Genomic DNA, 11741 nt, shown 5'->3' with positions numbered 1-11741 from the left:
TCATACTAACTTAATGGGACCCTTGATGCAATTTGCTATGCAGGAACTTCAGTTTGATAGTCGCCCATGTGGTAGCTCGATAGGTTGATCAGCTTCTTGAGCAACTTGGGTTAAATGGAGCACCGTTATTGCTTCATCGGGTAATGAGGGGTACTGATGCTGATGATCATGGAAGATCGATTATGCGAGATATTTTACATACTCTTACCCCTCATCTTCCTGTTTTCGCTCCTGTTGTCATTATCGATCCTTACTATCAACTACGTACAAGATCTCTTTGCCCAAAGTAATGAGAGACTACCATGGCTTCTCTTACCCTTAACATTTTAAGAGAGCCTCAGAATCAAATCTTCACCACAGTTGTGATTTTATTCTTCTTCATTGCTGTCATTTTCTTCGCAAGAAATGCTTCTCTTTACCCCAAGAACTCGACACAAGATGAAGAAAATCCTAGTGCTTTAAAATCCTTCTTGAAATTTTTCTATGCGTCGTTTCTTAAACCGCATAATGGGGATGGTACCGAAAATGGTCAACAAGATGCACTGGAAAGTTTCTACAAGGCACAGGCGGGAGTGTATGATGCGACAAGGAAGAGGTTGTTGAGGGGGAGAAAAGATATGCTGGCGTTGGTGGCGGCGCAATTGGTCAATAAGGCGAGTAGGGAACGTACTCATGATACGAAACGCATTTGGGTTGATGTAAGTTTTTTCTTAGCTTAGGAAATGCCAAAGATGGTCTTCTTTCAAAACCACGCCCTTGTGAGATATACAAAATGCTAATAATCACGAGTAGATTGGCGGTGGCACTGGATGGAATATCGAAGCGATGTCTGAATATGTCTCGGTTCCAGAGTTCTTCTCTAGCGTTTATCTTGTTGATTTTTCTCCCAGTCTTTGTGAAGTTGCACGGAAAAGATTCAAGCGACTTGGCTGGAAAAATGTCAAGGTTGTATGTCAGGATGCTCGCACATTTCGTCTAGAAGACCATGAAGATATTGATCTTGAAATTACCAATCTCTCGCGGTCGCCTACTTCGAATTATTTCTCGGATTCGAATGCTGTTGGTGGTGCGGATCTCATTACTTTGTCCTACAGCTTATCTATGATAGTGAGTGTTCGATACTTACATTGAGATAGGATTTTCCAGTGGCTAACCGTTTATAGCCTGACTTTTATTCTGTCATCGACTCTCTTGCCAACCTACTCGCTCCCTCGGGAATGGTTGGTGTTGTAGACTTCTACGTCCAATCGATTGTGGACCTTAGCTGTAGAAACTACACTGGCGGCGTGATAAATCGACATGTGAACTGGTTAGGGAGACTTTTCTGGCGAGCATGGTTCGATGTCGATCGTGTGAATCTAGAGGCTGGTCGTAGAGATTACCTCGAATATCGATTTGGAACTGTTCTCAGCGCAGACTCAAGAAACAACTTATTAGGATTTATTCCATACTACATATGGATTGGATGTCAAAAGAAGCCTGCATCCTCAATAGCAGCTCCAAATTACCCACATGAAATGGTTGAACGTCTCGACGCCGCAGTAACAGAATCTCCGTACCTGTCTCCTATCAACCATACAAAAAGGCTATCCCGCACTGTGGATGGATCAACACTACCAGAGATTCGATCTAAAGCGTTCGAAGCAGCCATCGTCAATCTCTCAGCAAATCTGCCACTCCCTTCTTTCTTCTACCAGAATCATCACTGGCGAATTCACTACGATGATCAGCTCAAAAAACACACCCAATTTGGACAAGAATATATCTACGCCTTTACTTGGGAAGATACCCGAGTGGACGAACGTCTCCTCAACATCACTCGCGACGATGTTATCCTAGCAATAACAAGCGCAGGTGACAATATCCTCTCTTACGCCCTCAAATCTCCTCGTCGTATCCATGCTATTGATTTAAACCCCAACCAAAACCATCTTCTCGAATTGAAAGTTGCTTCCTTCGCCGCCCTCCCCTATTCCGATTTTTGGAAACTGTTCGGTCTTGGGAGGCATCCCCAGTTCCGAGAACTACTTCTTACACGTCTCTCGCCTCACATGTCTTCCAGAGCTTTTCAATATTGGTTGACCCATGCTCACGTCTTCACCACCAGCTCTCGCGGTCTCTATGAAACCGGTGGCTCCCGCCATGCCATCCGCATCATCCGTCTCCTATCCCAAACCCTCGGTTTTAGTAACGAAATCAAAACTTTGCTCGCCTCCAAGACCCTCAACGAACAGCGAGAAGTTTGGAACACAAAAATCCGACCTATAATTATGAGCCGGATTTTCTCCTACCTCGTCGTATCTCAAGAAACCTTTCTCTGGAAAGCCCTTGGAGTTCCAAAGAATCAGCTTCATATGTTGGAAGCGGATTACATAGCTTCTGAATCCGTGGCGCGAAATTCTTCGCCTCTAGAACATTCGGAGACTGATTTGAAGAAGAGTAAGGGAAGTGCGGTGTGGGAATACATGATTCAGACTCTAGATCCAGTGATTGAAAATTCGTTGATAGGGGAGGATAATCCATATTACTTGGTTTGTCTTCAAGGTTCTTATACTCAGAGATGTCACCCTGATTATCTACGTCCGAAATCGCATCAAAAGTTATCTCGTCATGATGCATTTGACGGGTTGAGAATTCATACGGATGAAATTGATGAAGTGATTCAAAGAATCACGCCCGGCACGCTTACTATTGCAGTGGTTATGGATAGTATGGATTGGTTTGATCCGGGAGCTGAGGCTGCGGAGAAGCAGATCAGGAAGTTGAACCGGGCACTCAAGATGGGAGGAAGAGTATTATTGAGAAGCGCAGCACTGACGCCATGGTACATTTCCACGTTTGAAAGACTGGGATTCGTAGGCAAGAGAGTAGGTGCCAGGATTGGAGGGGCATGCATTGATCGGTTAGTTTCTCGACTTCGTGTTTCTGATCTTATCTACAATGTGCTAACTCAATCAATAGTGTCAATATGTATGCGTCATGCTACTTGTTGACCAAAGTGGAAGATCTGGAGTCATTGACTCCAGCAGCAAGTCCTTCGAGAATTTCGGGTAGACAAGGGTCCATGGAGTTGGAGAAACTTGAGATCTGACGGCTGGATGCTATCAGATGGCACTTTCCGGCTGCGAAACTTTTGCATGGCAACAGATGGAAGAGGCTTTTTGGTTTGAGGAAGTCTCGAAGTGTTTCCTTTATGTATTGAGATTGACTGCAAAAAGTTTAAGAAGTTCTATTATAGCAAGTTATACCTTTGTTTTCACTTTTAGATGAATATCCCTATAAAGTAATATTTATGAACGCAGATTTTGACAGGCTACATGTGACCTAAAGTCTAGATTGGTTTCGTTTCAAGAACCTTGTTCCGATAATCATTTATATGGAATTGGAACTTCTGTAGGAACAAATGGATATTAGCTCAGTTACTGACAATCCAGCCGTTATATTACAGATTATACAAGATGCATGTGAGAAAATATACTCTACATAACGACCCCCAGACCCGCAAGGTAATAGTCCACCTCTCTGATATACTACCTAGGTAACCATCAAGACCCAGCAGATATTATCCATACCTACCGGAGTACCTCAAGCAATCCGCTAGTGTAATATATACTGGTATATTAAACCCCCTTCAGATCAAAACCAGCCATCTTACCCAAGTACTACTCGAAAGCCTATAACTATATCCATATCCAGTATTTCCAACGCCCAAATTATCTACAAAAAACAAAACAAATACCCAACGGGCAAGTTCCTACGCCCAATGACGTATCCATTCCACTCATCCCAACTCGCGAGCTCCCGTTGCCGAATGATCTAGTGCTCGGATGCAAGACGGGTGGGATATAGTATAGTGCCCGGGGTGGCGGATATTGAAAGCTCACGGGTATTTTAGTTGGATTCCAAATACTTGCGGTATCGGTACTTGGGGTCTGATAGTTGAGAGGATGGATAGATAGATGGATGGATGGACGGAATGATAAAAAAGTAAAGTAAAGTTATTCTTTTGAGTGGTGAGCTAGCTATGTAGTGACTGATCAGTGATTATATCAATTCACGCACGACACGATTCAACAATCGAACATATGGGAAACACAAAAAACGATTGAAATCCCATCTCAGATTGACAAGCCAGTGGCACCGAGTTGAGTTCAACGCTAGGGAGTTGATAGTTTGGAAACTCTAAAGTATAAACACCCAACTAGTAATTTGATACGAGGAGAAAGGCATCTAGCGAGCAATGAATAGCTGGGGAAAAAGAGCTATTCCTCGGGTCGTGCTCACGAATTGCAAATATTCACATTTGCGTTGTCGATCCCATCGCGGGGTTTCTGGGTCTTGCGTGAAAAGGGTTGGGGAAATGGAATTTCGTATACGGGTATTTGTAATAGTGATATCTGGGAAGGGAGCGCTGCTTATGATGGAGGTCAATGTGATATAAGTATCTAGATAGTATATATTCATCCCTATATTCCAATTCTAAGCATCCTCGTCCTATTCTTCTCTTTCTCTATCTCTTCCTTCTATACTCTGTCCTTACAAATCACATAGATTCTTGAGTCCGCAAAATCTCACAGAATGAAACCCCACGCGTCTCTCATTGGTACTTTGTCGTTTCTCGCGGCGACAGCCACGGCAAAAACATGCATCAATGCCACGGTGCCCGTTACGATATCTGCTCGTCAAGCAGTATTCGATATCGAGGTTCCAACAACCAATCTCACTACTCCCGATTTCTTCCTCAATATAACACAGCAGGGAAGAAACTTCACGGATATAGCTTTGTCAGGATATCAGACGACGACTGGGACTTATAATATCAGTACTATGTATTGTAAACCCGATGCGGATAATTCGAGTAATCCAACAATACAGGTATGCTTTCTTTTTCTTGGGTTTCGTTTGATGTATTGTGCATATCAGGTGGGAGCGTGTAGGAATCCAAACTAACTCTCCATATAGGTCCTAACCCACGGTATCGGCTTCGATAAAACCTACTGGGACCTCCCTTACAACAACTTCAACTACTCCTACATCGACATAGCCACCACCAACTACTCCTACCACACTCTATCATTCGACCGTCTCGGTACCGGTGCTTCCTCGCACGGCGAACCCCTCAATGAAATTCAATCCTACATCGAAGTAGCCGCCACCGCGGCCCTCACAACCATGCTTCGCAACGGTACATTTCCATCCGCAATGAACACGTCCTATAGCCGAATCGTGCACATTGGTCATTCATTCGGAAGCGCCCAAACATACGCTTTAGCAAACATGTATCCCAATATCACCGACGGAATCGTATTGACTGGATTCACGATGAACAGTTCCTTCGTATCCTTATTCGCGGCGGGAGGAAACTTCCAACAAGCGCAGGAAAACCAACCGTCTCGATTTTTTAATTTTACTGCCAACATAGGGACTACGGATATCTCATTGTCGTCGCCCGAAGCCGTGCCAGCAGGGTACATGGTTTCATCCAACGCGGCCGCAAACAAATATCTATTCCTCAAGCCCAACTATTACGATCCATCGATCCTCACCTATGCCGAAAGCACAAAGCAGACGGTTACACAAGGAGAACTTCTTACATTGGGATCCTTACCTATGACTAACAATTATGCGGGGCCGGTTATGGTCATAGATGGGGATGCGGATTTACCTTATTGTGGATCGGATTGTTTGGCTACCGGAGGGGTTGCGGATTCTTTGGCTGCGATGGTGAAGGATTGTTTCCCGAATGTTGGCGAGAGTGATTTCGAGGCGTATATACAGCCCAATACTGGACATGGCATTAATTTGCATTATAATGCGACGGGAGCATATGGAGTGTGGTTGGATTGGTTGGGAGAAAAGGGATTGGCGGGTTCGTAAGGGACTATGGTAGGCGGAAGGAAGATATTGAAAGGAGATAATGACTTTGAGAAGGGTGCAATATTTGAGAGCGTTGTAATATAGACGATCGAGATGCCAGGACCAAAGGACTGTTGGAAGTCTTGAGGATGAAAAGCAATCCGGGCATTGAATGCTAGTTAATTCATGAATTACCATAAAGAAAAAAATGGCCATAGAGTATATTTGTGAGTAATTATATTGATTGTGATGTGCAAACAAGCCTTCAGCAAGCAGCACAATGAGGGTTATGGATAGAAAGATACATGTATATTTGCATACTCGCATTGATTTATTGAATTGAAATAGTAGATATCCATCGAAGCTTCAGATCCATTGCTGAATGGCAGTGAAAGCAAGAAACAGTGATGAAAAGAAAAGCAGAGAGTTTCTATTCTACCTCGAAGATGTCCACTTGTCTGAGTACTACGGTCCACAGACTGACAGTGTAGGCAAGCTCTTGGCTATCTGTATCAGGGCGACCTAATCGTCAATTCAAGAACTACAAGATTGCGTTTAGCAGATGGCAAAAACGTGATGCTCTTGGCAAAGAATAAACAGAAAGCATAAGAAGAAGAAAAAAGTATAAATCAATATAGCAACTACCTTTCTCCGAGGCTCTTTCAATTCCGCCACCAACTTATCTTCCCCACGCTGCTATACCCCCATCTTTTCGATTACTTCCTTTTCCTCAACTAAGCTGGAAAAATCATTCTAATTCAAATGATACCACCTGACACTCTTCCAACCCCTCTCGAGAATCAAAAGATCCTCACGTCCATGCACATGACCTAATCCCATTTTCAGAACGCACAGGAGATTTCCACTGGGAATTTTCCGACACACATACAGGGTAGCAAGAGCACTACGGTAGCATATCAAATTAAATCGAGAGATCGAATCCAAAATCGAATCAAGTCAAAAAGGAAAGGAAAGAATCAACAGTCTAAAATTCAAGCTATATTCCAAGAAACTTTTTAGCTGCTGGGAAAAAGGCTTAATGACGCTTGATTGATGGGGGAGCTTGGTACGCGGAATGCCAAGCGTCTATGTCTAGAACAATGGTGGCTTCACGGGCTTTTCTAGACGGTCCGTTCGTCCCTATCTTGGTTTTCTTTTTGAACCTGTGAGGTATTGATCTAGGTAGATAAAATTGAGTATAGCACCCTCGTGGCAAGTGCCGTCGCTAGTAATTTCGATAAGGGGAGTCATGTTAGATGAAGACTAGAAGAAGAGTTTGTTGATCAATTAGATGATTTTTTTTTTCTCGGGTCTAATGATTCGAAGAATTGAACAGCGCATCTGTTGTGATGGGGAGTGCTACAGATACCCAGTATCACGCACAAGCAAACATCGCAATAATATCGGCAACTCCGCGCATCAGCTCGAGATTATTTATTTATTTGTTTGAGTTTGTCTTGGTTCGTTAGGTAACCTGGGTTTGTTCGTCAATTCATATGCGAGAGATAGCGGACGGGAGGATGTGAGAAGAATTGGAAAAGCTAATAGCTTTCTTTCATGCATGATGCATGGAATAGATTTTACGCACAGCACCCCTTCTGAAAAAGGTGACCCCGCGGATTAGATTGTAGAGAGTAGAGAGAGAGAGAGTGGGTGAGGAAGCGAGGGAATTGCTTGGTATATGGTGTTTATGTTCTGATTGGACAATGTCATTCCTGGGAGCTAAACGGGTGAGATAGGAAGGTGGGGATTTGATGGATGAGTATTTGCTATTGGGTGATCGTTGAGTTTTTGCCATCAAGTTGATGTTGGTTCGCGGCGTGGAAGGCTAATTTATTAGTTTGGAGTATGCGTATCGGTGCTTTGTCGATTTTCGGAAGATGGGATATGGGATATGGGAAATGGGTGAGGGATGCAGTTTGTTGAGAGAGATATTGGAAGGATTCAAGAAGGGAAATTTGGGACGTACGATATTTCATAGCTGTTGTCGACGCTCATACAGTACTTCCTGACATAGGTATCTCTTCCCTATCTACTCGGGTCCATATTATCTTCCTGTCTAGTATATGATATGATATGGATATGGTGTGTTTGAGTCTGTGCTTTGGGGCATTGCAGTGCAGATACCCATTATTGTACTCGAGTATTGTGGGCAAAGAAGTATGTAGTCCACCCAGTGAGACTGTCATATGGCCAAATTCATGATTTTTATACGAATAGATATTGTATAGCCACCATGCTACGATATGTACACCACGCGTCAAGACCCAAGATGGCGATAAGAAGATAGAAGTGAATCGGGTGTTAGACACGCCATTAGATCTTGTATTGAAGTGATAAGCACTTTATGCAATACAAACTCGATCGGATAGATTTAATGAAGGGTATAGTGGCGAAGGAGCTAACATCATAGAAAGGCCCTGAGAATATTGCATGTGGCTCTGATGCATTCATCCTATCCAATTCTCTATCTCGTCTCTGATCCTGCATCGGAAGTGATACCAAATTCAATATCTGTACCGGAAGCTTGCTTATATTAGGTATGCACTAGGTGTGTAACGCTGAGGCGTACAGAATAACCTTAACAAGCGCATACGACTCTTATTTTGGGTACGAAGTGTGCAGAGGCATGCCTACCTACCTATCTACGCATAGGTACATACGGGAAAATCCCTCCTCCACGAGAAACCCATCCTGTTGTCATTTGTCTACACTGCAGAAACAAAACGTTCAATAAACTAGTCGTACTCGCAGTCGTACTACTCACCTCGTACATACAAGTAGCAGAACAAGTGGATATGAGATATTGACAGCAGCATCATCGCCATTACCGCAGCGATACTCCTGAGCCGTGATCCTATTATCCCGCAGTAAACCCAATAGTTCTATATGTTGATTGAAGAAGATCAAATCTCAAGCACTATATCGAAATCAAGGGCTCTTCGCATATCGATTTATCAAACGCAACGAGCGTATCTGATTCCTATCCAAGCTTGTCTAGAATGAAGTTAGTGTTCCGCGCTGTGCAAGGATTTATTAGGGGTAAAAGGTGGGTTTTGGCGGGTCTTGGTGCAACTATTTTGCTGAGAAGAGATTAGTTTTCCGGATCCTAGTATCAAAAATCTAGGAACAGGAAGGGATCAGCTGCTCTGAGAGCGAAATTACTTTGAATAGTGAAAAGAAGAGGAAAGTTTGGTGTTTCAATAGACTTGAGAATGGACGAATGAATGGACATCATGACTGAGTATTGACGAGACTACTAGACACTGACTATGAAAATTTGGATTAATTTAGTGAACGAGTAATGCCGGCATGAAGGTCTGAGGAGTGGGAAGTTGGAAGTTGGTGATTAGATGATGTGGGCTTGGAGAACTGATAGACAGACGGGTAGACTGGGTAGCCTGAGTAGACTGGATCGATGGAGCGTGAAGATTGTTTGAACTTTTGGAGTGGAGGAATGAGATAGAGTGGCACTGTGGTACTAGTTATGGATACTAATGGTTAAGCCAAGGTCAGACCAAACCCGACCAGACCAGACCTGACCAGGTTATGAGGAGAAATACCTGTTCATATTCATATTCATACTGCTTTCTTGCTTGCTTGCTTGCTTGCCTGCTACTCCGTACATTAGCCTACCTACTTGCTGGTACCGTACTGGCACTTATTCTTATTATCTTTTTCTTTTCCCCAACTGTCCCTAGTCGATTAGACAATACGTATACGGAGTAGACACTAGCTAGCTACAGTACTAGGTAGTGTAGTCAGTATCTATCGCGCAACCACAAAAAAATACCTTCATTCATATCTAATCCCTCTCCCCTCCTTTTTTATGGCTATTTGACTCGATTCGACTCGACTCTATTCTTTTCATCTTCTTGGATATTTTTAATTCAAAATCCATTCGACCCTTATTACGGTAATTGTTCTTGTTATATACAATTTAAAAAAAAACAAGTATCACTTCGATCCTTAATTGTTTGTTTGTTATCGTCCTCCCTCAATCGGATTCTTCAAAGTTGCTACGACTACTGTACGATTAGGTTCTGAGCAACACCCGAGAGGAATCATACGCCTAAAATCTTCAATCATTCATTCAAATCATCCATCCAACTGAATCATATTTGACAACCAACCTTTTCAAAAGGAATTTGATTGAATCAATTGTCACAGATTCCATACGATAAGAGATTCAAAATCATTTATTGGTCTTGTGTTAGAGAATAAAAGCTTCTTCAAAACAACAATTCGAAGATCTTTCAAAAATAGAAAGTCGGTCGTTCTTACCTCGTTTCGAAAAGAGTACGCTAGCATCACGGATTGGAGCTTCTACGAACCTACCTACTATCTAAAGTAACCTCCCAAGCACCTTTATCAATCATTCCTCTGCTCGAGCATCGATATACCAATATATCTCGAGCCAAAGAACCTTCTTAAATTAAAAGAAAGGACATTAAATCAAACTCATCATGTCCTCTCCTGTGGATGAGAAATCGACTCTTGTCGACACGAACGTTCTTACCATCAATCGACCTACTCCATCCCGCACACAATCCAATCAATCCGTTCTCAGCACAATCGAAGATGTCGACTCTACCCATTCTTTAAGTCCAACTCACACTCGCTACGAGAAAAGCAGTCTGTCTCAAGAAACATCTCCATTCTCTCCATTCTACAACCCAAACCCTACAAGATATTCGCTCGAAGCACAAAAATCCTCGTCGAAGCATAATATAGCGATGTACGATACAGATGTCGAAGCTTGTCTCACACCACAACAAACAACGAAGAGTGGAACATTGTTGACGAAGGCGAAGACGGGTGCGACGCAGGAATGTACGGTATGGCCTGGTCAACAACAAATGAAGAGGAAGAAGAAGGCTATGAAGCAACACAGACTGAGCGCTGGTATCTGCGGTTGCATGGCTGGTTTCGATCGAAAGACGAGAATCTGGATTAAGGTCCTGATTGCTTTGGTGGTCGTTGCTCTTGCCGTCGGTGTTGGAGTCGGTATCTCTAGAGCTGTTGGAGGAGGAGTCTGGAAGAATTCGCAGAGCACGAACACTGCTATTCCCAGCTAATTGGAATGAATTGGCCAATAGATAAGTGTACAAGGTATGTTCGACTCTGTCAAATCGATGCCAATCGATGTCAATCGATGACATATTTGATGCTAATTGTGTCTAGACATGATCTCCGTCTATATCAGCGTACAGCACATCCTCTGCTACTGCATCCTCGACCCACTATACACAAATACCTCGCAGCATGAGACTCGCAGATCTCTTGGCCTTTCAATTCGATTGATCACCCAATCCTAAATTAAGTCGCCTTGTACATACACTATTTCGATGTCGGTCTTTCAATCACATCATCGTTCTTGGGCGTTCGCGGAGCATCTTTTCTCTTAGTTTCTTATTTCTTTCCTAGCGCAGGGTGAAATAAGCATAAAGCACCAACACCTTTTCAACGCTTTGTTTTTTCGTTACGACATATTGCATATGACATAGATACATGATGTGCATATGTTATGTGATCCATGGCGTGGAGACACTCTTTCTCTTTTCTAATCATCGGTCGTGTCTAAAGTTCGAGGGAGGCAGGGCGATGGAAAATTTTGCTCGATTTCTGATTTCTCTTGCTGTGCATAGATGATATGAAGCGACGATTGTGGTGGTAGTGGTATGGGGATGAGAATGTTCATACATTGCATACATACATATCGTACGTGGATAGATGAGGACAAAACCTGTATTTGGAGTATTGGAGCGAAATGGATGAATGGACGGGATGGAGTGAAATATGGGAAATGCTAATGATATGAACACCAACTACTTGATGAACCCTTTACATCTTTCGTGACTGTTGACGTGAAATTGAGTTGATTG

At 43.0% G+C, this 11741-nt stretch overlaps 3 protein-coding genes across 3 annotated transcripts; all 3 read left to right on the top strand.

The window, feature by feature from the left end:
* Positions 1-302: 302 nt before the first annotated feature.
* On the top strand, positions 303-3091 carry EAE97_001025 (uncharacterized protein; the record flags this gene model as incomplete). The annotated part of the gene is made up of 4 exons (XM_038871535.1): positions 303-698; positions 793-1107; positions 1164-2902; positions 2962-3091. The coding sequence occupies 4 exons, from the start codon at positions 303-305 to the stop codon at positions 3089-3091; spliced, it is 2580 nt and encodes an 859-aa protein (XP_038737436.1).
* Positions 3092-4578: 1487 nt separating this feature from the next.
* EAE97_001024 (uncharacterized protein) lies at positions 4579-5877 on the top strand (the record flags this gene model as incomplete). The annotated part of the gene is made up of 2 exons (XM_038871534.1): positions 4579-4875; positions 4963-5877. The coding sequence occupies 2 exons, from the start codon at positions 4579-4581 to the stop codon at positions 5875-5877; spliced, it is 1212 nt and encodes a 403-aa protein (XP_038737435.1).
* A 4445-nt stretch (positions 5878-10322) lies between these two features.
* Positions 10323-10934, top strand: EAE97_001023 (uncharacterized protein; the record flags this gene model as incomplete). The annotated part of the gene is made up of 1 exon (XM_038871533.1): positions 10323-10934. The coding sequence occupies one exon, from the start codon at positions 10323-10325 to the stop codon at positions 10932-10934; it is 612 nt and encodes a 203-aa protein (XP_038737434.1).
* Between the last annotated feature and the right edge of the window lie 807 nt (positions 10935-11741).

The sequence above is a fragment of the Botrytis byssoidea genome (assembly GCF_014898295.1).
Source record: "Botrytis byssoidea strain MUCL 94 chromosome Unknown BBYS_002, whole genome shotgun sequence".
NCBI lineage: Eukaryota > Fungi > Ascomycota > Leotiomycetes > Helotiales > Sclerotiniaceae > Botrytis > Botrytis byssoidea.
The sequence above is the reverse complement of the archived record's forward strand: the minus strand, read 5'-3'. Positions and strand labels throughout refer to the sequence as shown.